General features: G+C 40.8%; 3 protein-coding genes across 4 annotated transcripts; all 3 read left to right on the top strand.

The window, feature by feature from the left end:
• The first annotated feature begins 4,452 nt into the window (after positions 1-4,452).
• Positions 4,453-5,300, top strand: H1-4 (H1.4 linker histone, cluster member). The gene has a single exon (XM_005892209.2). The coding sequence runs from the start codon at positions 4,501-4,503 to the stop codon at positions 5,158-5,160; it is 660 nt and encodes a 219-aa protein (XP_005892271.1). The 5' UTR covers positions 4,453-4,500; the 3' UTR covers positions 5,161-5,300.
• An 897-nt stretch (positions 5,301-6,197) lies between these two features.
• LOC102278875 (histone H2B type 1-M) lies at positions 6,198-20,705 on the top strand. 2 transcript variants are annotated; one of them, XM_014477127.2, is made up of 2 exons: positions 6,198-6,626; positions 13,130-20,705. In XM_014477127.2, the coding sequence occupies exon 1, from the start codon at positions 6,237-6,239 to the stop codon at positions 6,615-6,617; it is 381 nt and encodes a 126-aa protein (XP_014332613.1). In that variant the 5' UTR covers positions 6,198-6,236; the 3' UTR covers positions 6,618-6,626; positions 13,130-20,705. The 2 variants fall into 2 exon arrangements, with proteins under 2 accessions (XP_014332613.1, XP_005892272.1); XM_005892210.2 differs by lacking the exon at positions 13,130-20,705 and adding an exon at positions 6,932-9,832.
• A 717-nt stretch (positions 20,706-21,422) lies between these two features.
• Positions 21,423-22,101, top strand: LOC102278316 (histone H2B type 1-C/E/F/G/I). Its single transcript, XM_005892208.2, has one exon. It carries the CDS (start codon positions 21,458-21,460, stop codon positions 21,836-21,838), a length of 381 nt encoding a protein of 126 aa, XP_005892270.1. The 5' UTR covers positions 21,423-21,457; the 3' UTR covers positions 21,839-22,101.
• Positions 22,102-23,604: the final 1,503 nt, after the last annotated feature.

Genomic DNA, 23,604 nt, shown 5'->3' on the forward strand with positions numbered 1-23,604 from the left:
CCTCCCAGCATCAGTCTTTTCCAATGAGTCAACTCTTCGCATCAGGTGGCCAAAGTACTGGAGTTTCAGCTTTAGCATCATTCCTTCCAAAGAAATCCCAGGGCTGATCTCCTTCAGAATGGACTGGTTGGATCTCCTTGCAGTCCAAGGGACTCTCAAGAGTCTTCTCCAACACCACAGTTCAAAAGCATCAATTCTTCTGCGCTCAGCCTTCTTCACAGTCCAACTCTCACATCCATACATGACCACAGGAAAAACCATAGCCTTGACTAGACGAGTCAGACATGACTGAGTGACTGATCTGATCTGATCTGATCTCTGCGCTAAAACTATTGCATTACAACCTTTATGTCTACCTACTTTTGTCTTATCCTTGTATTATCCAATCAAGATTCTGTTTTCTATAGTTAAGTTAATTTTAATCCTTCCAAATCCGTTTAGTGTTATTAATTTAATACATTTTGGTTCATTTGTTAGTGCTTGTATTCCATTCTGAGTTCCCCCATTCCTATTACTTTTAATAATGTGATTGTTTTGCTGGTATATGAAATATTACTATAGTTGTAAGAGTCAGAGTTGTACAAAAAGACATACTCAGAAAACTGTCACTGCCTCTTCATCACTATGACTCTGCTCCCATTCCTCCCTTTCCCATTCCCTTCTAATCCCCACTCCCAGAGATAACAATTCTCTTTCATTTTTGGTTTATCCTTCCTGTATATCTTTTGCACAAATGAACAAAAAATGTATTTTCTTATGTCTTCATCATTCCCTTACAGAGGGAATCATACTATGGATACTCTTGCATTTGACTTTTCACTTAATCATCTGTCCTGGAATTCATCCCTTAGTAGCTCATGGAGATTGTCCTTATTCATTTTTGTAGGTGCATATTACCCAACTGTGCATATGTGTCCTAATTTATTCACTTTTTTATGTGAATATTAACGTTCATTCCAATATTTTACAGTTCCAAACAATGCTGCAAACTTGGGTATGCCCTCTCCCCCTGTTTTATTTGTTGAATTAAATAAAAAGAATAACAATTTATAAAATAATATATAGCCCATTTTAAGAAAAGTTTTCCAGAAAAGCTCTGTACCAAAAGCCAAGATAGTGTGACTCTTAAGAGTCCACAAAGGGGAGTCTTCTTCATCAGACAGTGATTTACAGGTGGTCTTCACAGCATTATCTTGGTTGTGCTCATACAACAACACTCCTATGAGGAAGCTGGAAAAGGGAAAATTTGTTTATCCAAAAAAAGCACCTCTTCCCCAAACCCTGTCTTCAATAATACAATCATGGTAACCTACTGATGTAGGAAAGTCCAGAATCAAGTGTTTGATTAGAGCCCAGAATTTTGGAGTAAATGAACCAAGTATAAGCCTCCCTTTCCTTTCAGCTTTTCTACAAATCACAAAGTTCCTCTTAGCACACTGTCTTGTTCAAAATGGAAATGTGTAGAGTGCTCCCATTTTCTATGACTCGGGGTTTCTTAGAGACTTTAAAAAGCCAATAATAGGAAGTTACTTTTTTTAGTTCGTCAGAGATTAATACACGAGAATATTTAATGGCTATAAAGTTTCAAGAAATTGCTTCAGGAAGACTTCTCCAAATCCAACCATGTAACTTGTACTGTAGGAAATACATTTTACATGGGGGCACCCAGAACACAGTCAAAAAGCTGTGTAGACGGCACTTCCTTGGCAGTCCAGTGGCTGACTGTGTTCTTCCCCTGCAGGGGTGATGGTTTGATACTTGGTCAGGAAGATAAAAACCTGCATGCCTTGAAGTGCAGGAAAAAAAAAAAGCTGTGTAGACAACTGAAACTGCATGCCCTGGGCTCTGATATTTTGTATTCTATTCTAGTTCATTAAAAGGGAAACATTTTGACCTTGTGCTACAAACTTGATAACTTGATTTCACAACCTTTAATGATTATTCAGACCTGTGGCCTGAAAAACACGTGTGTTGAGAGCAAATGCTTTGAAGTCAGATAGCTGTAAGCTGGAATCCTGGATGCACTTCTTAACAGGAGTCTTCTCAGGAGAATTCAGGATTATCTGGGCCAAGACTCTGGAATCTATATTTAAAACACATTTACAACACACACACACACAGTCATACCAACACCCTATGTAATTCTGATTTAACTGATAGATCAATTGGAAAATGGAACATTTTGGTGTTACTTTTATTTCAAATAAACGTTTGATGTGATAGTGGCAGATCCTTGATGTCTTCCTTAATTCTGTCAAATAGTTTTATGTTTTTTAGAAAACAAACTGCACCACAGGACATGAGCACAGGTGACTTAAAAGATCACAGAATATGAAGGATTTAAGTGCCTCAAAGTCTGATTTAGTTAGGGATACATATAATAAAGTGAAGCATTGGAGAGAATTTTAATTTTAGTCTGTTTTGCTGATTTCAACTATTTAGGGGAGTGGTTTTGTTTGTCATTGAAAATGAGTATAACCCCACTGTTCTGAGTTAAAATGTCCATAGAATCAGTTTCTGTAGTAACCATCAATTGATCTATTTTAGAATCTTATTCATTCCATTTTATTTCAATATATAAGAAATCATAAATTTATTTTTCACTAGCATGCACAAATTACATTGAAAATTTTTATATGGTAAGTCATTCAAAATATTGATAATTTATATGACTTTTATATCAGATTCAGCATTAAAAAATTAAACTAGACTGTTTTGAGATATTTCATTAATGTATCAATTATCTGTATCCTCTTATTACAGTGGTAGAATCTGTTGTGTGTGGAGGAAATTGGGGGCAATGGAACTAAAAATTAATTTGATGTCTAATGCTATGTTGCAACCAGCCACACCCACAGAATTGTATCATATCACCTTATAACACTGGACAAAATTTCACGTCTTTCAAGTACATGACCCGCAGATTTTGAAGACAATTCCATACAGACCAGTTTCCAGGAATAATTCCTTTAGTTGAGTTTTTCATTGCCAACATGTACTGCTTTAGCGATTGCCAATGTGTACTACCTAAACAAAACCACTTTTTTGAAGACCTTGCAAGAATGTCTCCAGGGGACAAAGACTTAACTTGGATGATTCCTCAAAGCTCTGTGTCTGAGCTGGAAATCTGAACTTGTCATTCAATTCTGCTTGCATGGTAAGTCGCTTCAGTCATGTCCAACTCTCTGCAACCCTATGGACTGTAGCCTGCCAGGCTTATTTGTCCATGGGATTCTCCAGGCAAGGATACTAGAATGGGTTGCATGCCCTCCTCCAAGACCATTCAATCCTACATGTAACTTATTTTCTTTTTCATGGAGTGCTGGGAAGCAGAAAGGCCTTAATCTTCATGACTGAAGCCATTTTTGCTGTGTGGACTAGTCACTCATCAGCTACACAGTGATAACAGGTCTGAGTTTCTCTAGTAATGGGAACAGATATGTTACAATCTATACTTTCCATTTAGTTCCCCTTATGATCAATGCCTGAATTTCAATCCTAAGAGTATATTACTATTTGATTCTGAAGCACATGCCAAAAGAATCCAGCAGGACTGCAGACATATCGTCCAAGTGCACTGCCACTTCCAGTGACTTTATGGACAACATCTGTGTGTTATTTGAAAATTAATCCTTTTCCATCTGTGTACCCTGACTATGTTTTGGATTCCCTTTCCTTCACAAATATCCTGAATTCAAGGTATCTAAAGTCCTGGAGCAGTTGTCCGGAGGAAGAGAAGCAACAGCCCCGCCCCCAACCCTTGGGAGCAGAAAGGAAGAGAATTATCCTAAGGAATTATTTAAAAATCCAGACGCGGCAGACACAAATAAAACCATGGCTGCATAGGTTGATGTCCCAGGGGTCCAAAATTTAACGTCACTTGTGCAATAATTTGTTTAGCATTAAACTAAACCAGTTTGATGAACTCAAATGCCCTCGGCTCAATAGGCAGGACTCTCCGAGGAGCCTGTGTTACTTCCCTCACTTAAGCGCAGATTTATAATAAAAATCTTAATGCCAGTGACATGGTTTTTGGACACATAAGAACCTAAGCACTTGGAGAATCATATTTGAGAGGTCAGAAAACTCCACAGTTAAAGATCAGTGTATAATTTACTAAGAAAATAGAAAGTTTTGTTTCTCTGAGTCGAAATTTGACGAGCACGGCGGGAAATATTGCAGGTTTTTGGCATAAGGTTTTGTGCTTTCCTCATAATTTGAGACCTGCGTAAAGCCTGAGGCTTCGGGGATCACTTTCTGAGAAAAATCGGGCAATTCGATGCAGAGAATTTTGATATTTTTGGCATTTTTTGAGGTGTAACAAACACAACTCGGGATCCGAGAGGACACTCTGCGGCTGCCAGCGAGGCGGGCTGGACAGCGCACCAATCACGGCGCAGCTCCGCCCTATATAAACGGGCGGGCGCAGCGGCGCGGCCCGAGTCCCGGCCAGTACCTCTGCTTCCGGCTCGAATTGCTCTACCTACGCCCGCCTTCAACATGTCCGAGACTGCGCCCGCCGCGCCCGCTGCACCGGCCCCCGCCGAGAAGACGCCTGTGAAAAAGAAGGCCCGTAAGGCCGCAGGTGCTGCGAAGCGCAAGGCGTCTGGTCCCCCGGTGTCCGAGCTCATCACCAAGGCTGTCGCCGCCTCCAAGGAGCGCAGCGGCGTGTCTTTAGCTGCGCTCAAGAAGGCACTTGCGGCTGCCGGCTATGATGTGGAGAAGAATAACAGCCGCATCAAGCTGGGTCTCAAGAGCTTGGTGAGCAAGGGCACCCTAGTGCAGACGAAGGGCACTGGGGCTTCCGGCTCTTTCAAGCTCAACAAGAAGGCGGCCACTGGGGAAGCCAAGCCCAAAGCCAAAAAGGCGGGTGCGGCCAAGCCCAAGAAGCCCGCAGGAGCAGCTAAGAAGCCGAAGAAGGCTACTGGGGCGGCAACCCCCAAGAAGAGCGCCAAGAAGACCCCAAAGAAGGCGAAGAAGCCTGCTGCGGCTGCAGGAGCCAAAAAAGCAAAGAGTCCGAAAAAAGCGAAAGCAGCCAAGCCGAAGAAGGCGCCCAAGAGTCCAGCAAAGGCCAAAGCGGTGAAACCCAAGGCGGCTAAACCAAAGACCGCCAAACCCAAGGCAGCCAAGCCAAAGAAGGCGGCGGCCAAAAAGAAATAGGAAGTTTCTTTGGCCTCCGGCTTCGAAGCTCGACACAACCCAAAGGCTCTTTTCAGAGCCACCCAAAGATCTCGGGAAAAGAGCTGTTGCACACTTAGGGGGGCGTGGTCGGGCGGAAGAGGCAGCAAGTAGAGGGCGGGCCCCGCTGGGGTGGGAGGTGGGTCTTAACAGTTTTCGTAAAACATGACGGTAGTACCAGCGAACCGTGGAGTTAAACGGGTAAATCGGCCTGCGCCTAACTTGGTTTACCCTGTACAAGGCTCACAGAACAGTGGGCTGGTTTGACGTAAACTCCCAACTGCCTCAAATGGCACGATAAAGTCCAGTATAAGTTTGAGAGAAGTAATTCTGCAGATAGACGCTACGTTCTGTAGGGTTTTGTAAACCCCAAGTGTGAAATTTAGATGGGTTAGTCATTGAATGGGTTACTTGCATTTTCTTCCACGAGGATATATTGGGACATCAGTATCTTAACCACCATGGATTTTCTAATAATCAGGGCTAATGGTAGGAGACGAAGATAAGGAATGGTGAACTTTATAACAGGGTGACCCAGCCCACAAGCTGGAGTGTCGGCTACAATTATAGTTAGCTGTCCATTGGTTACCTGCCCCGAGGCGCAGGATAATGCTCTTATCGAGCTTGCTCACCAGCCCCAAGAGGACATTAAGACGGCCACTATGTACGGGGCCCGAGCCCATTCTCAGCGTTACACAAGGGAACAGAGAAATTGCCTTTAGTTACAAACCCAAAACTGGCATGTTCTCAACTACTTGGATCTGGTAGCTGTGAATTACACAATGCAGTTTCCTGAACAGGGTATTTATACTAGCTATGGGTAGCCTAGAGTAGTCCCTGTGATTGGGTCAAAGCAAAGTAACAAGGCAGCCAATGAAAAGGTAGACCTGTTAGAATAATTTACATTCGTGTTTATGACGCCACAATAAAATTAATCCAATCCTGAGCGAAGTCTTACGAACCTCATTTGAATACCGCGTCTATAAATAAATGTGGCCTCACTGGAAGCAACTATTTTCTCAGCTGTCAGTGTAACTGTTGCAGTTTTTATCGGTAAGATGCCTGAACCCACCAAGTCAGCTCCAGCCCCAAAGAAAGGCTCGAAGAAGGCGGTGACCAAGGCGCAGAAGAAAGATGGCAAGAAGCGCAAGCGCAGCCGCAAGGAGAGCTACTCCGTGTACGTGTACAAGGTGCTGAAGCAGGTCCACCCGGACACCGGCATCTCGTCCAAGGCCATGGGCATCATGAATTCATTTGTCAACGACATCTTCGAGCGCATCGCGGGGGAGGCGTCGCGTCTGGCGCATTACAACAAGCGCTCGACCATCACATCTAGGGAGATCCAGACGGCCGTGCGCCTGCTGTTGCCCGGGGAGTTGGCCAAACACGCCGTGTCCGAGGGCACCAAGGCTGTCACCAAGTACACCAGCTCCAAGTAAACTTGCCAAGTAAGCGTCCTTACACCTAACCCCAAAGGCTCTTTTAAGAGCCACGCATGTTTTCAGCAAATGAGTTGTAATCCTTTCATTACAAAGGCTATATTCCGATTTCTACCAAATTTAAATTTTCACTAGCATTCTTTAAGGTTGTATTGCATCTGCGTAAGATTACTATGGGCAAGCTAGACAATACGTTCCATTCATTGCATGCCCACTACAAGCAAGTAGTTACATAGAACCATGATACTACGAAACCATTTATCAATTTGCCCTGAAAATGCCGTTTAAGGTACAGCTTTCTTTTCCGTACGTAGGTCTTCAAGTTGATCCTGACGGTGATCCGGAATTTGGCGATGAACCCTTACCCAGAATGTAAAAGAGCATGCTCTAATCAACTTCATTCTACTCAGAGCTTTTCCACCCATTTTTATTTTTTTTTTTTTTTTTCATTTTTTAAACCACATGTACATGTATTTCGGGGAGGGGGACAATGCTGAAGACAATGAATTTTCGCAAAAATGTTACAAAGGTTTTTTCTGGTTTCCTTGCTTTGTAATTGGTGCAGTTTCTGTGGTGAGGAGGAGCCTAGGCTCTATCCTGAAGGCACCGAGGAAAAGAAAAAGGAAGCCTTCAAATCCTGTCAGCTGCTATAATTTCTTTCCCAGAAAGTCCTATTTAATTTGTAGTCCTCTGGGGGCAGCATTCAGCTTTAAAGTATTCTGGGTCTCAGATGTCCGGTTATCATTCTCCCCATCGGTAAAGGAGTCTGTCTACTTGGCTCAGGCCCCCTTTTGAGCACTCCTTCTGCTTTCCCGGATGTCCCCAAGCATCAAGGGCGGAGAGGAAGTAGAAAGGAAAGGAAAACCCTTCCTGGTAGAATGTGTACTAGGTAGGATAGAAATAAGCGCTTTCCCTTCTGGGAAATAACATTTTGCCAAGAAGATAAATCGGAAGAGGCTGGGACGCGGAGGCGAGTGGGAGGGGGGGCGGGGAGGGAGGGGGGGCGGGACTAGGAGGGAGTGGTCAGGAGGAAAGGAATCAGTAGAGGTAACCAAGAAAATTGCCAGGTAGATGAGCCTGGGCTGAGGATGAAGCAATGAAGAGCCAGTATAAAAGTAAGGAACACTCAGTCCGAGGGGCTTGGCCCATGTGAAACCCCAAGCACCTCTGCTGATTTTTACCCAAACCTGAGCTTTGTTTTTTAGGGTGTTATGTGAAGCCTAGCCATGGTGGGGAGGCATGATAAGAACTTTCCCAGTGAAGCTGAGACACCAGACCAAAAAGAACTAGAAATAAATACACACATTCATTCACAGTAGATAATGGAGGGCAAAGAATCTGTCCTGAAACTTGGTGCTGAGCAAGTAAACTCCACTGCTGAGAATTTGGAATACAAGCCAGGCTTCACACTTTTTTGTTTCAGCGTGAACAGAATAAAATAGGGATTCAAAACACCTAGGCTGATAATTTAATTTAGAAATATCCCAAACTGTTTTGGTGCCCCTTGGGCACCCGGTAAAAGCAAATACAAATCCTCTCTGAAACGGTAAGCTTCATTTTAGGCCTTAATAAATCCCACAAATATATAGCCAAGAAAATGAAAGAGCAGCTTCACAACCAAAATTAGCAAAAGACACCATGACCAAGAACAGACAATGGAAACCAAAGCACACATTAACAGATACAGACTTCAAGTGACTAATATATTTCCAAACAAAACCTGAAATATGTGAAGGATTAAGAGCATACAAAAAATGATCACATAGTTTTGAAGCAAATAAATATTTCTAGAACTTCTATTTGTTTTCTATACAGAGAGAATAAAATTAAAAGCTTACTGGATGAGCTTAATAGTAAATTGGACCCAGTTAAAGACTTTTCATGAATAGCAAACCAGATCTCAAGGAATTATCCAAAATGCAGAAAGAGGGATGTAAAAATGAGTTTAAGAGATCTGGAATTGGTAATAAAATTGTCTGGCATGCATCTAACTATAGTGGCAGGACAAACAGAAAATGATGCAGATGTGAGATTTAAATGATCAGGGCCCATAATTGTTTAGAATTGATGGATTACTCATAAAATGTAGTGAAATGATATAACAAAAAAGGGTTACTGTGTGACACAGAACTAAACTCTATAATTCTTACAAATTTAATGCTGATTTTCTGGGTGGACATATGGCATCAGATCAAAAAGCACTGTTTGAAATTCTAATGGTGGGGTGGAAGGGAGTGATTGATTATTCACAAGCATTTTGTGTCTTGCTAATTACTAACTTCTGTTAATGTTAATATCTGATGGATTATCTTGACTTTCATATAATACTATCATTAGCACAGAAAAAATGTTTGATATCCTTTCCAATAACAATTTATCTTTTATCAAATTATTGTTAGCTAAAATCACAAACTATCCCATATTAGACATGCTAGCTGATGTCACCATTTCTTCCTCCTTTTCATGGAACTAGCTTTGGTAGTTTGTGATTTCTAATATTACATATGTGTGTGAGTAGTCTTTATTGTATTGATATAATTTCCTTTTAATTCTATTATGAGTTATTAGGAGTGATTTATGGATTTTTGGCATCTGATGAAATAATGTGCTTTTTCTCCTTAAGCCTGTTGCAACAAAGTACACATAGATATTCTAATGTTAATCCATATTTCTAGTTCTAGGCCAAATCTTATTTGGTCATTTCTTTTCTTTTTTTCTTTTGGCTGTGCTGGGTTTTTCTTGCTGCTCAAAGGCTTTCTCTAGTTGCCGCAAGCGGAGACCATTCTTCATTGTGGCAGGTTGGCTTCTCATCTCAGTGGCTTCTGTTGTTGCAGAGTATAGGGTCTAGGCTCACGGGCTTCAGTAGTTGCGGCACATGGGCTTAGTTGCATCTCGGCATGTGGGATCTTCCTGGACCAAGGATGCAGCCCGCCTTTCCCACAGTGGCAAGCGGACTCTTAACCACTGGACCACCAGGGAAGTCCCTTATTGGTCATGCTGTATCTTTATCTTAAATGATGCCTGGACAAATTTTAATATTTTACATGGATATTTAAAATCCTCTACTATTCATACATAAAATCATTCTATGATTTTTCTCTTTTGGGTTTGCCTTCATCAGATTTCGTCCCTAAAGTTATGGTAGCTTCATAAACTTCATTGTGGGAGTTCTCTTTTATTACTTACTGCTGTATAATAAATTATCTCCAAACTGAGCAGCCTAAGTCAATGAATATTTATTATCTCATTCAATTTCTGAGATCAGGACTCCAGAAATGACTTTGTTGTTGTTCAGTCACTCAGTTGTGTCCGACTTTTTGCAACCCCATGGACTGCAACATGCCAGGCTTTCCTGTCCTTCACTTAAATGACTTAGTTGGGTAGTTATGACTCAGGGTCTCTGGGGAGTGTGAAGTCAAGAAGTAAGCAAACACTGCAGTCAACTGAAAGCTTGACTGTAGCTGGAGGATTCCCCAGACAAATGTCTGCTGGCTAGAACTCAGTTACTCCAGAGGATGGAAGAGACTGCTTCAAAGCACAGTAGCTATTATCCCATAGAAAGAGAAATCAGAGACAGAGAGAATGGCAGGAATGCCTCTGTGACCTAATTTTGACACACTGACACTTCTGCTACTTTCTATTCATTAGAAGCAAGTCACTTAAATCTGGCATTTATTCAGAAGGGGAATTAGGATCCATCTTTTGAGGTAAGGATATTAAAAGAATTTGTGTATTTTAAAACCACCACATGATTCTTTTTATGCTATAAATCTTGAATGTAAAAAGTATCTGTGCTTTAAAGATTACATAAAAATAAGCTCTAAAATCACCCAAACTTAATACCTTTCCACTTGGTACATTTTTAGGAATTCCAGCAACATAGACTATAATAGACCACTTTCTACAAAGTCAATAAAACTCCCACATGATGTTCTGATAGTTCCTTTTTCTGAGGTTTTAAAGGACAAAATAGTAGCCTTTTATGTTAAATAAAACATTATCTCAGATAGTAGTCAATACCTTAAAAAAATATTGAATGAATTGAATTAATTCAGCTGAGAAATCCCCAACTACTACCAGTAAAGCAAATCTCTGATGCATGATTGTTTTGGAATGCATGATAGGTTTGATCTTTTTGAAACAAAAGAAATTAAAGAAAATAAATATAATACAAAATTATAATCCCAGGAAATACTTTGGCATTTGAAAAGAGAAGAAATAACACTTAAGAAAAAAATTAATGAAATTTAAAATTGATAAGAACTTTAAGAAGTTAAAAATTTATTTAAAATATAGGAGTGAAGACTGATGACTGATTGAAAGAAAATACAATGTTTAAAAAAATGTAAGGTAACAAATTAAGGGTTACCAGAAGCTTGGTAAAAGAAGAAACTAAAGAAGAATTAAGTTATGAAGGTTTATAAGGAGATTTTGATGTATGTCAAAATACCCTGGTAAATTGTACAAGTTATTTATTTATACATCAATTTATTTAAGAGATAGTCATTGAATGTCTCTAGGCTAGTCACTAGAGAAGGCGATGGCACCCCACTTCAGTACTCTTGCCTAGAAAATCCCATGGATGGAGGAGCCTGGTAGGCCGCAGTCCATGGGGTCGCTAGGAGTCAGACATGACTGAGCGACTTCACTTTCACTTTTCACTTTCATGCATTGGAGAAGGAAATGGCAACCCACTCTAGTGTTCTTGCCTGGAGAATCCCAGGGACGGGGGAGCCTGGTGGGCTGCCGTCTATGGGGTTGCACAGAGTCGGACACGACTGAAGCGACTTAGCAGCAGCAGCAGCAGCAGCAGCAGGCTAGTCACTGACATGGGTACCGGAGATACAAAGACAAATAAGGTTGTCCTTGACTTAAAGGAGTTCTCAGTTTTGTAAGACTGTCAAGAATGCTTACAGTTAACTGCTTTCATATCCCTTTATCTTTCACCAAAGCCTGAACAAGTGTTTATCACTCTTTGGAAATTTGCAGGCGAATAGACTTAGATTCACATGAGAACTACCAAACTCATTAAATTAAGGTAAAAAAAAAAAACTATCCCAATTTTTTAGTGATAAGTAATATTAATACCATGGTAATATAGTGGCAAAGCTAAGGGATGGTCCATCTGACACCAACTGCAGGGTTCAGAGTTCTCACCAAAACTACCCTCAGACGATGTAATTTATTAGAAGGACTCACAGAACTCACTGAAAGTTATTATACACAAGATTAGGGTTCATTATAGCAAAAGGACACAAAGCAAAATCAGCAAAGGAAGAGACACATGGATCAGAGTCTAAGGGCGTTCCAAACTGAGAGCTTCCAGTAGTACTCCTCCAGCGGAGTCACCAACTGTTAACAATACCTTCCTGCAATGATGTGTGAAACACAATATGTATTGCTAACTAGGGAAACTCAATCAAGCCTTGGTGTCCAGACTGGATCTTTACCCACTCCCTCTGGATCTAGTATAGATACAGCATGACCCAAAGAACCCAACAAAAATGATTCTATTAGACTACCCAGTGTAGCTCAAGGCCTCATGGTACACAAAGATATTCTTATCTTTTATCCAGCACAGACATAAGAAGCAATACATTCCAAAAGCCAACAGATCACGTTTTAGCAAAGGGAAAAGGCCATATCTCTTCAAATAAGGCTAATTCTGCACACAGTCACAAGAAAAACTATATTTTTACAATTTTGAATTGATAACTCAGTTGGTAAAGACCACCTGCCATGCAGGAGACCCCAGTTCAATTCCTGGGTCAGGAAGATCCCCTGGAGAAGGGATAGGCTACCCACTCCTAAAAACTTGGGCTTCCTTTGTGGCTCAGTTGGTAAAGAATCCACCCACAATTCGGGAGACCTGGGTTCGATCCCTAAGTTGGGAAGAAGCCAAAGGCTACCAACTGTAGTATTCTGGCCTAGAGAATGGGGTCTCAAAGAGTTGGACACAACTGAGCAACTTTCACTTCACTTCATCTATCACTGACTATAACTCGAGTTCTACAACTATTTGCTTCTTATGTCTGTTCTGTCATATACTTTTGCATGTTTAAATCAACTATGAATCCAGAAATTGTCTCATGGAAGACTATTTTTTGTACTTTATTCAGACGAGCAACTTCAGCAGTCTTCCCCTTGACTTATACCAACTGCTCTCCAAACACTTCCAGCAAGAATAATAGAGTGGGTTGCCATTTCCTGCTCCAGAGGATCTTCCCAACCCAGGGATCGAACACGTATCTCCTGCTTCTCCTGCACTGACAGGCAGATTCTTTACTGCAGAGCCACCCGGGAAGCCCTATGTTTTGAGTCATTATCTATTAATGCTAATAATGACTATTATCTATTAATGCTAATAAAGTGTAGGTAACATTGGAGTAGAGATTCCTCATAGCACATTATAGAAGCATATGTAAACAGAACCCTCTTTTTTGTATAGCAAATATTAATGCTGACGGTAAAATGGCACCTAACATATAAACCATTTTTGTTTCTTCAATCAGGGGTGAGATAAGAGTACAGAGAAGAAATGAATGCAAACAGTTAACAGAAAATGAAAATCTGGCCATAGAAGTTATGAAGTATGATGTCTGATCTGCCTGAAGTAATTGATTATTGTGTATATCCCATTAAAATCCTACCCATCCTGATTTATTGCACATTGATTTACCTGCAAAGGAGAAGGAGATCATTACCTAGGTGGAAGAGCCTAAACAAGGTGTTTTAGCTTTGTCATTTTATTTAAATCATGAAGATAGAATTTATTTCTATCATAGGCCTAATTACTGGAAATTTATTATTTACCATCTACTCACTTAGGTGGGGGAAGTCTAAAGGAGAGAATGGCAAAACATCTGTGAGATTCCACATTTAATAAAATCTGTGGATAACTGGAATTCACCTTTTGTTAATTCAAATCCTTCTCCTTAGATAACCCTTTTCTATACAAACAATTTTTTCATTTTTCTACCATTAAGTTTTGAGTGGGTAAGGCGTAAGAACTGTTTTGGCTTTGGTAACAATCTCGAAGGTAAACAACTTAGTTTATCTAAGCTGACAAATGGTAAGTCACCTTCAACACCTCAATTAACGGGAAGACATTACTTTGAAGCACTCTGAGTTAAGTGTGCGCTACTTGAAGGGCTTTGAAAAGCAGATTGCTAGGCCCCACCTCAGTTTCACTAGATTGACTAGATCTGGAGTAGGGGCCAATAATTTGCATTTCTAAATTATCAAAGTGATGCTAATGCATCCGGGGATCACACTTGGGAGAAAAAAAAAAAAGTGAAACCCCCCTTCAGTTGTGTCGGACTCTTTGCAACCCAACGGCAGCCATCCCGTTTCTCCTGGGATCCCAACCCAGGGATCTAACCCGGGTCTACCTGCATTGCAGGTGAATTCTTTACCACTGCGCCACCTGGGATGATACTACCAGTCACACAAAACTGGAAAATCGCCTTGAGTTTCAACTGAGTGTCAAGTCCTAAAAATTAGCACCTCCTTCTGGTGTGGCCATACAAAATAGCATGGGCCTTCCATGCCCCACCTCTGTCTGTCCCGCCTCCCATAGCCACGGCCCGCCGCACAGTCTCCCTCACTGGGTCTTCCCAACCCACTTGATGCTCCGCTGTTTTTCCTGGAGCCCCACGTTACGTGTACATCACCTTCGGCTCCCCTACGAAGTCGCCAGTAAGTTGTAGGCTTCCGGCCACCACTCTGGTTTCTCATGACCAACCCCTACTGCTGCGCAAGTGCAGCCTACCCCCAGCCTCTCTTGGATCTGCCAGTGGAAATGAGAGACCCTAACAGTTTAAGGGGGCATTCACTTATTGATGGGCTTTCTAGTGGCTCAGACGGTAATGCGTCTGTCTGCAATGCAGGAGACCCGGGTTCGACCCCTGGGTTGGGAAGAATTCCTGGAGAAGGAAATGGCAGCCCACTCCAATATTCTTGCCTGGAAAATACCATGGACCGCGGAGCCGGGTAGGCTACCATCCATGGGGTCGCAGAGAGTCAAACAGGACTGAGCGACTTCACTTTCACTTATTGAAGCGGAGAACGGAGTTGTTTGAAGACCGAGAAACAAGACATCACCCTCTGTTAATTTTTTTTTTCCTCCTCTCAAAACCTGTTCTGAAAAGGCACTTTCCGTCATAACTAGTCCCCAAGACACTTTCCTTGCACCACCCGTTTATTCGCTCTCATATTTGTAGGACACTTTGAGGATTAAGTGGGTGTATGTGTATGTATGTGTGGATTATTATTATTTCCTACTTGAATATGTGTTTTAAGTTTCATCTTCAGATGCATGAAGGGCCTACATCCATTAAGCTAGAGTAGACACGGAGCGTACAGCCCACAGTATTTTTGGACGCTCACGAATGTATTTTAATTTCATCTAAAATCAGAATTAAAAATGAAGTTTTAGGTCGACGAAAATGTTCTAATATACCATATAACTAGAACGATGAAACCGTTCTACTAAATGTTCTAATACTTTATGTAATTTTAATAATGTTACTGTTTTTGTTGGTTTTATGGAGGAGAGGGCCCAGGAAGGTAAAAGAGAGTGGGGCCCGCAAAACAGTGCAACCTTGGGTGCAGGTAACACACAACCATCTCCAATTACTTCTATTTACTTTTTTTTTTTTGCTTTTTTTTTTTTTTGGTGTACACATTTCCTAGTGCTTTCCAGATGTTAACACCTTTAATCTTCCTAACACACCTGTGAACTATTATTATCGCTATTTTAGCCATATGTATTGATTGCCAGCAGAAATATCAATAACCTCAGAAATGCAGATGACACCACACTTATGGCACAAAGCTAAGAAGAACTAAAGAGCCTCTTGATGAAAGTGAAAGAGGAGAGTGAAAAAGTTGGCTTAAAGCTCAACATTCAGAAAACTAAGATCATGGCATCTGGTCCCATCACTTCATGGCATATAGATGGGGAAATAGTGGAAACAGTGACAGACTTTATTTGGGCGGGCTCCAAAATCACTGCAGATGGTGACTGCAGTCATGAAATTAAAAGACACTTGCTCCTTGGAAGAAAAGCTATGACCAACCTAGACAGCATATTAAAAAGCGGAGACATTACTTTGCCAACAAAGGTCCATCTGTCTAGTCAAAGCTTTGGTTTTTCCAGGAGTTGTGTATGGATGTGAGAGTTGGACTATAAAGAAAGCTGAGGGCCTAAGAATTGATCTTTTGAACTGTGGTGTTGGAGAAGACACTTGAGAGTCCCTTGGACTGCAAGGAGATCCAGCCAGTCCATCCTAAAGGAGATCAGTCCTGAATATTCATTGGAAGGACTGATACTGAAGCTGAAACTCCAATAATTCAGCCACCTGATGTGTTTTATGTCCAGTTGTAATTGTTGCTTCTTGACTTGCATACAGATTTCTCAGGAAGCAGGTAAGGTGGTCTGGCATTCCCATCTCTTTAAGAATTTTCTACGGTTTGATATGATCCACACAGTCAAAGGCTTTGGCATAGTTAATAAAGCAGAAGTAGATGTTTTTCTGGAACTCTCTTGGTTTTTTGATGATCCAGAGGATGTTAGCAATTTGATCTCTGGTTTCTCTTTCTTTTCTAAATCCAGCTTGAACATCTGGAAGTTCATGGTTCACATATTATTGAAGCCTGGCTTGGAGAATTTTGAGCATTATTTTACTAGTGTGTGAGATGAGTGCAATTCTGTTGTTGTTTGAACATAGTTTGGCATTGCCTTTCTTTGGGATTAGAATTACTGACCTTTTCCATTCCTGTGGCCACTGCTGAATTTTCCAAATTTGCTGGCATATTGAGTGCAGCACTTTCATAGCATCATCTTTTAGGATTTGAAATAGCTCAACTGGAGTTCCATCACCTTCACTAGCTTTGATCATAGTGATGCTTTCTAAGGCCCACTTGACTTCGCATTCCAGGATGTCTGGCTCTAGGTGAATAATCACACCATCGTGGTTATCTGGGTCATGAAGATCTTTTTTTGCACAGTTCTGTGTATTCTTGCCACCTCTTCTGAATATCTTCTGCTTCTGTTAGGTCTATACCATTTCTGTCCTTTATTGTGCCCATCTTTACATGAAATGATCCCTTGATATCTCTAATTTTCTTGAAGAGATCTCTAGTCTTTCCCATTCTATTGTTTTCCTCTATTTCTTTGCATTGATCACTGAGGAAGGAAGTCTAATGTATAGCTGTCTCTTAGTTTGAGTGAATCTTCTTTTTTATTTCAGGATTTCATAGTTTTATATATACAGATCTGGAATATTTTTTCTTGGATTTAGAATCATTAGAATGTATTCTACTGTTGTAAATAATGTCTGAATTTTCTATTTCAAATCCAGAAAAGCCATGAATTTTTATGTGGTACTCATATATTCAGTAACCCTCTTATGCTCAGAAAGATCTAATTGTTTATAGATTCTTGTTAATTTTCACAATGACATATTATTTTCAAACAATAAGGATAACGTCTTTTCTTGTTGAATACTTATCCTTCTTGTTTCTCGTACTTATGATATTAGCCAGGCCCTCAGTGTTACGTTGCATAAGAGTAGTACCAAAAAGCTTTTGTCTTTTTATAGTTTTGGAATCCTTCTAAAATTACACTATTAAATGTTGTGCTCACTGTACCTACTTCTTATAAAGTGAGTCGCTACTCCTTATCCTTCTAGTTTGTTAAAAATGTTGATAATGAAGGTGTGTGATATTCTAATAAATACTTTCCTAGTATCTATGCAAATGATAACAGCTTTTCTCTTAATTTCTTACAGTGGCAGATTTCGAATGTTAAAATTTTTTCCATTCTTATAATAAACCAAACATAATATACTATTGTTTTTTAAATAATGTTATCTCTTGGTTTCCATTTGCTTGCATTCTAAATAGAGCTTTAAAAAAAAAAAAAAGGAATTTCATAAGTAAAATGAGACTATAACTTTTTCTCATCTCTTTCTCTCTTTCATTCTGTGTTCTTCCTGTCCAATTTAGGTAAGGGTAAACAATTTGCCAAAAACAAAAAAAAAAACAAGATAGCTATTTTTCTATTAAACATTTGCAAAATAGGGATTATCAATTACTTAAATTTCACTAGCCTGTAAAACCCAGCCAAGTGTGGTATCATTTAGACTGAAGAGTACAAGAAATTTGTTTTTTAACTGCCTGTCCTATTTCCATAATCATAACTTGTTTATTCAGCCCATTACTTAAGTTTTTCTTGAAAATTGTTTTCTGTTAAGCTTAATATCTCTCTTTTGGTAGCAACTGTCCTTTTTTCTATTTGTATAATTTTTTCACATACACAATATTTTTTTCCTCATTAATTTTTATAGATGTTTATTGTTATAAGACTTTTCGGAAATGGCAACCCATTCAGTGTTCTTGCTTGGAGAATCCCAGGGACAGGGGAGCCCGGTAGGCTGCCGTCTTATGGGGTCCCACAGAGTCGGACATGACTGAAGAAGAGACTTAGCAGCAGCAGCAGCAGCATAAGACTTTTCAAAGAACAAGGTTGTTGTTTATGAATTATCTCTATTTAAAATAAATTTTTTTAATTTTAAGGTTGACATACTTAAAATAATATGTCAACTTGAAAATCCATGAGAACCTATAAACACACAAGGAAATCAAATAAGAACTCAGTAGGGTTGGTAAATATGTACACCACATAAAAATACATGGCCTTTCTATACATTAACAATGGCCTATCTGGAATTGAAACAGAGCATCATTCACAACAGTACAACACACTAAGAATTCTAAGACCAATTCTTTCGACATAATTTTGATTTACTTTCTTGTTCTTTTTCTAGCTTTTCATTGTTGTTGTTGAACACCTATTTTGTATATCTTTAGTGAATTTTGTTCCTTAAAGTATGCTTTTAATATTCTTGTTCTTTTTCTAGCTTTTCATTGTTGTTGTTGAACACCTATTTTGTATATCTTTAGTGAATTTTGTTCCTTAAAGTATGCTTTTAATATTATGTATGTCCCTTTTAGTACACCTTTAGATACATCCAACGATTTTCATGTGTATTATTTCCATTTATATTTATCTCATAATATTGCATAGTTTCTGGGATAATATTCTAATTCATTGTATTTAGAAGTGTGCTTTTAGTTTCCAATCATACATCAAGTTTGTTTTATTTTTATTATCCTAAAAAAAATCTTTTCTATTGCTCTTTAATTAGATTATGATAAAAGAGTGTCATATATATGGAACTGATTCTTTTGTATCCATTGTGACATTTTCTGAAGCCAGTGTTGAATTTTTGAGATTATTAAATGTGTTCTTTAAAAGTTGGACATTCTCTGTGTGTGAAATACGGGAATCACACAAAGATAGATCAAGTTTGTTGACTGTGTTGTCCAAATTTTCTATAAGCATACACATTTTTTTTTGTTTGCTAGCTATGAGAATTTATAAGCTTAATATAATGAAAAGTTGACAAACAGCTCTAAATTTGAAATTCTCCTGCTAATTCTGTCAGCTCTTACCTTAATCATGGGCATATGAGGTCCCGAATGTTTCATCTTATCAGTAGATTTTAATTCTATCTTTATGGAATATAGCTCTTTTGATTTCTAGAATTCCTATGTTTTTTTAATTTTAAAAATTAGGTTAATTTTTATTGTCCCTTGTTCCTTGATTGCATTATCAGATTTTGATTTCTTTAAACTTTCAGGAAATTGTTATGTTATAGTATCTGATAATTTCAGTATCTGCAAATCATTGTCTGAGGGAAAGAGGGAATCTAAGGCTGTTGTTTCTTTGGAAGCCCGAACTCTACAGTGTCTCTTTTCCTCTTTGATTTGATACTATTTGTTATAATCTTATATTTGGACATCCCAAGTTCCTGGTAGAATGTTCCTAACATGATAGATGCTAAATAAATAATTGCTGATTAAATAAATCACAATCAACCTGTTCACATTGTATCTAGGAAAGTGGGTGGTGAAGAGGCTTCCCGCCTGAAGGTGGTTGTGTTTGCCTTAATAAGGCACTAGGAGGCGCTACGAGCCTAGGTCACAAATTTAAAACTTTAGGGGTTGTCTGCGGGAAATAGACGGGGAAAGAGTGGAAACAGTGTCAGACTTTATTTTGAGGGGCTCCAAAATCACTGCTGATGATGACTGCAGCCATGAAATTAAAAGACGCTTACTCCGTGGAAGGAAAGTGATGACCAACCTAGATAGCATATTCAAAAGCAGAGACATTACTTTGCCAACAAAGGCTCGTCTAGTCAAGGCTATGGTTTTTCCTGTGGTCATGTATGAATGTGAGAGTTGGACTGTGAAGAAGGCTGAGCGCCGAAGAATTGATGCTTTTGAACTGTGGTGTTGGAGAAGACTCTTGAGAGTCCCTTGGACTGCAGGGAGATCCAACCAGTCCATTCTGAAGATCAGCCCTGGGATTTCTTTGGAGGGAATGATGCTGAAGCTGAAACTCCAGTCACCTCATGCGAAGAGCTGACTCATTGGAAAAGACTCTGATGCTGGGAGGGATTGGGGGGCAGGAGGAGAAGGGGACGACAGAGAATGAGATGGCTGGATGGCATCACTGACTCGATGGACATGAGTCTGAGTGAACTCCGGGGGTTGGTGATGGACAGGGAGGCCTGGCGTGCTGCGATTCACCGGGTCACAAAGAGTCAGACACGACTGAACGACTGAACTGACTAACTGCGGAGAAGGCAATGGCACCCCACTCCAGTACTATTGCCTAGAGAATCCCATGGACGGAGGAGCCTGGTGGTGCCGTCCATGAGGTCGCTAAGAGTCGGACACGACTGAGCAACTTCACTTTCACTTTTCACTTTCATGCATTGGAGAAGGAAATGGCAACCCACTCCAGTGTTCTTGCCTGGAGAATCCCAGGGACGGGGGAGCGTGGTGGGCTGCTATCTATGGGATCGCACAGAGTCGGACACGACTGAAGCGACTTAGCAGCAGCAGCAGCAGCAGCGGAAGGTTAAGGAGCCTGGGGAATGTTAGGCAAAAAGGCAAATTCAGGGAACACACCTCTCTGCAGAAAAGATAGATGGTATTGGAAGAATTAGCTAAAAACTGGTTTCAGTCGAAGATGATGATGCTGGTAATAAAAACTTTAAAATACAGGCGTTAAACAATGGGTTCTTCCATTTCTGTGTGTGTGTGTGTGTGTGTGTGTGTGTGTGTGTGTTTAATCTTTTCACTGGTTGGACTGAAGAACTATTTCTGACCTTCCTTTGTGCCTAAACTAGATGTAATTTGATCCTTTCCAGTTCGAAAGATTGTAGCTATATGGGCTACGAAATTCCTTATCTCCCTTCAAGTGATGTACTTTTTCCCCTTACCCTTTATTTTCACGCTCTATTTCTGCATCTTGTGTACAATAGGAAACATGGTATTCAGAATTGTCTGGATGACCACAGTTCATTTCCTCTCCCTTGTCTAAAATCTAGATTCAGATGTAATGCTACTGCTTTCAAGGAGGTATAAACAGGCCTTGCAAATAGGAGACAGAACTGTGCCTCGAGCTTTGCTTCTTTGGTAATTTTAAAGCACTGGCGAGAGTGACTTCAAGTGTTTAAAACAAAGTAGTCTGAATTGTTATAAACGAAACAGAATTTATTATTAAAAGGTTAACCAGATTAAAAAATTGGCCTGATTGGGGGAAAACTGTCACAGGTATGAGAAAGTAGATCTGGAATCACTTATTTGCATGCAAGTGAACCAATCAGCAATTGTAAAAGTAGGCCTTCATTTGCATAAGTTTGCCTACAAATTCGGTGGCGCAGGCGCCATTTTAGTTTCTCTCAGAAGACACTGCAATCATAATGCCGGAACCAGCCAAGTCCGCACCGGCCCCTAAGAAGGGCTCCAAAAAGGCGGTGACCAAGGCTCAGAAGAAGGATGGCAAGAAGCGCAAGCGCAGCCGCAAGGAGAGCTACTCCGTGTACGTGTACAAGGTGCTGAAGCAGGTCCACCCGGACACCGGTATCTCGTCCAAAGCCATGGGAATCATGAATTCGTTCGTGAATGATATTTTCGAGCGCATCGCTGGCGAGGCATCGCGCCTGGCGCATTACAACAAGCGCTCGACCATCACATCCAGGGAGATCCAGACCGCCGTTCGCCTGCTGTTGCCCGGGGAGCTGGCCAAGCACGCCGTGTCTGAGGGCACCAAGGCTGTCACCAAGTACACCAGCTCCAAGTAGATATATTTATAGTAACTATAAAACCCAAAGGCTCTTTTCAGAGCCACCGCATGTTTTCACCATCAGAGCTGCGTACTGGTGTGAATACGAGGAGTTCAGTCAGTGTTTAGGTTAACATGTATTCATCAAAGCACTACTTTCTACCAACGGTTCCGCTTACAAAAGGTCCCCAGCAGCCTAACTGAACGTCGGCTGAAATAATCTGCTAACCCCAATTCTTGGAGCTCCAGGTTATCTTAATAAAATTTGTACAGGGTGCTCCGTTGGCTACTATGGGCACTTTATGAATCTCTGATCTTGGTTATATCTAAACCGTCACCCTGCCGAATTCTAGAGGCAACATTTACGTTTGAAAATCCCGCTCTATAAAACCGGAACTTCGTAAGTATGACGTTGCGGGTCTCCACCCGGGTTCTTTTGTGTGGCTCCAGGGCTTCTCTCCTAGCTCAGTCGGTAAAGAATGTGCCTGCAATGCAGAAGCCATGGTGTTCGATTCCTGGGTCGGGAACATCCCCTGGAGAAGGCAACGGCAACCCACTCCAATATTCTTACCTGGAGAATCCCGTGGACAAAGGAACCTGGCGCGCTACAGTCTATGGGGTCGCAAGAGTCGAGCACGACTGAGTGACTTTTACTACTACTACTACTAATTCCTTTTACTCCCTCTCGCCTACCCCTGGCCCTTTGCCTAGGGCTTTCGAGCTCTGGCTAAGCATAGATTCTTTACATGTTTGGTGGCTGCAACTCTCCAGTAAGGGAACAGTAGTTATTTATTTTTTTGGTTTGTTTGTTTTATCTTCCTCCTGGATTTTAGAGAGGCTCTCGTCATTAGATTTTTTTTTTTTTTTTAAGAATACAATCATCCCAGTCTTCTGACTCGTTTTACAAACTAGACTAGCAAAGTTCACGGAATTCTGTGTTCAGCCGACTCAGTCTTCACTCGTGCGGCCACATACTGTGAAACCTGTCTCAACAATCTCCAGTCCGTCAGGTTACTGCGATCTTCCGAGCCCATCCCCCTATCCTGCTTCCAGTCCTCCCCGCGCTCAGTTCAGAAAACGCAGCCATCTTGGTGACAAAGAAGAGGGGTCCTCAGGGCCGGCTCAGAACGCAAACAAGGAAAACTGTGGATGTGAAGATGCTTTTTAACGTTGTGAGCCGAACACCGAGGTTTGAAAGCCTACGGTTTATGCTCAAGAGAATAAATCCCGAAAGATAAAAGGCAGGGCTCTTCCTCATATTTCCGGAAACTGCAAATTAGAGGCGTCCTTTTGGAAGTTAGGAATGAAGGGTTGGGTTAAGGGCACCTCACCCACTCATGGAAATGCCAAATCCACCCAAGAACTGCTATTATTGTCCTTTAGAAACTATCCTAGGCGGCCTCCCTGGCCGGTCTATCAGAGCTCCCTTTTATTGTCTCAAAAAGTTAAAAAAATAAGCACAAGGATAAAAACCAGTTTATTTTCAGGTTGCCAAATTACAATTGCTCTTGCACTGATTCTGATAAACTTGCTTTGAGTTTGAGGTGATACTGAAACTCTTCTGTCCATAGTGAATTTGGTTTCTATTCCAGAGTCACCGTGGGGGGCTTTATGTTTCGTGTGTGTGTGTGTGTGTGTGTGTGTGTGTGTGTGTGTTTAATTTTACCGGCTCACAGCCTTTGGATGATCCCCCATCTCACAGAAATCAAAAAATCTATGCTATGGCCACAAGCCCTGCAGAGTCTGGCCCTCATCTCTCTCCAGCCCAAACCCAAAGGATTTCTT

This window comes from Bos mutus, chromosome 23 (assembly GCF_027580195.1).
Source record: "Bos mutus isolate GX-2022 chromosome 23, NWIPB_WYAK_1.1, whole genome shotgun sequence".
NCBI classification, from domain to species: domain Eukaryota; kingdom Metazoa; phylum Chordata; class Mammalia; order Artiodactyla; family Bovidae; genus Bos; species Bos mutus.

What these genes read in the sequence shown, in the direction of transcription:
- H1-4 (XM_005892209.2), top strand. Translation starts at nt 4,501, where the DNA reads ATGTCCGAGACTGCGCCCGCCGCGCCCGCTGCACCGGCCCCCGCCGAG.
- LOC102278875 (XM_014477127.2), top strand. Translation starts at nt 6,237, where the DNA reads ATGCCTGAACCCACCAAGTCAGCTCCAGCCCCAAAGAAAGGCTCGAAG.
- LOC102278316 (XM_005892208.2), top strand. Translation starts at nt 21,458, where the DNA reads ATGCCGGAACCAGCCAAGTCCGCACCGGCCCCTAAGAAGGGCTCCAAA.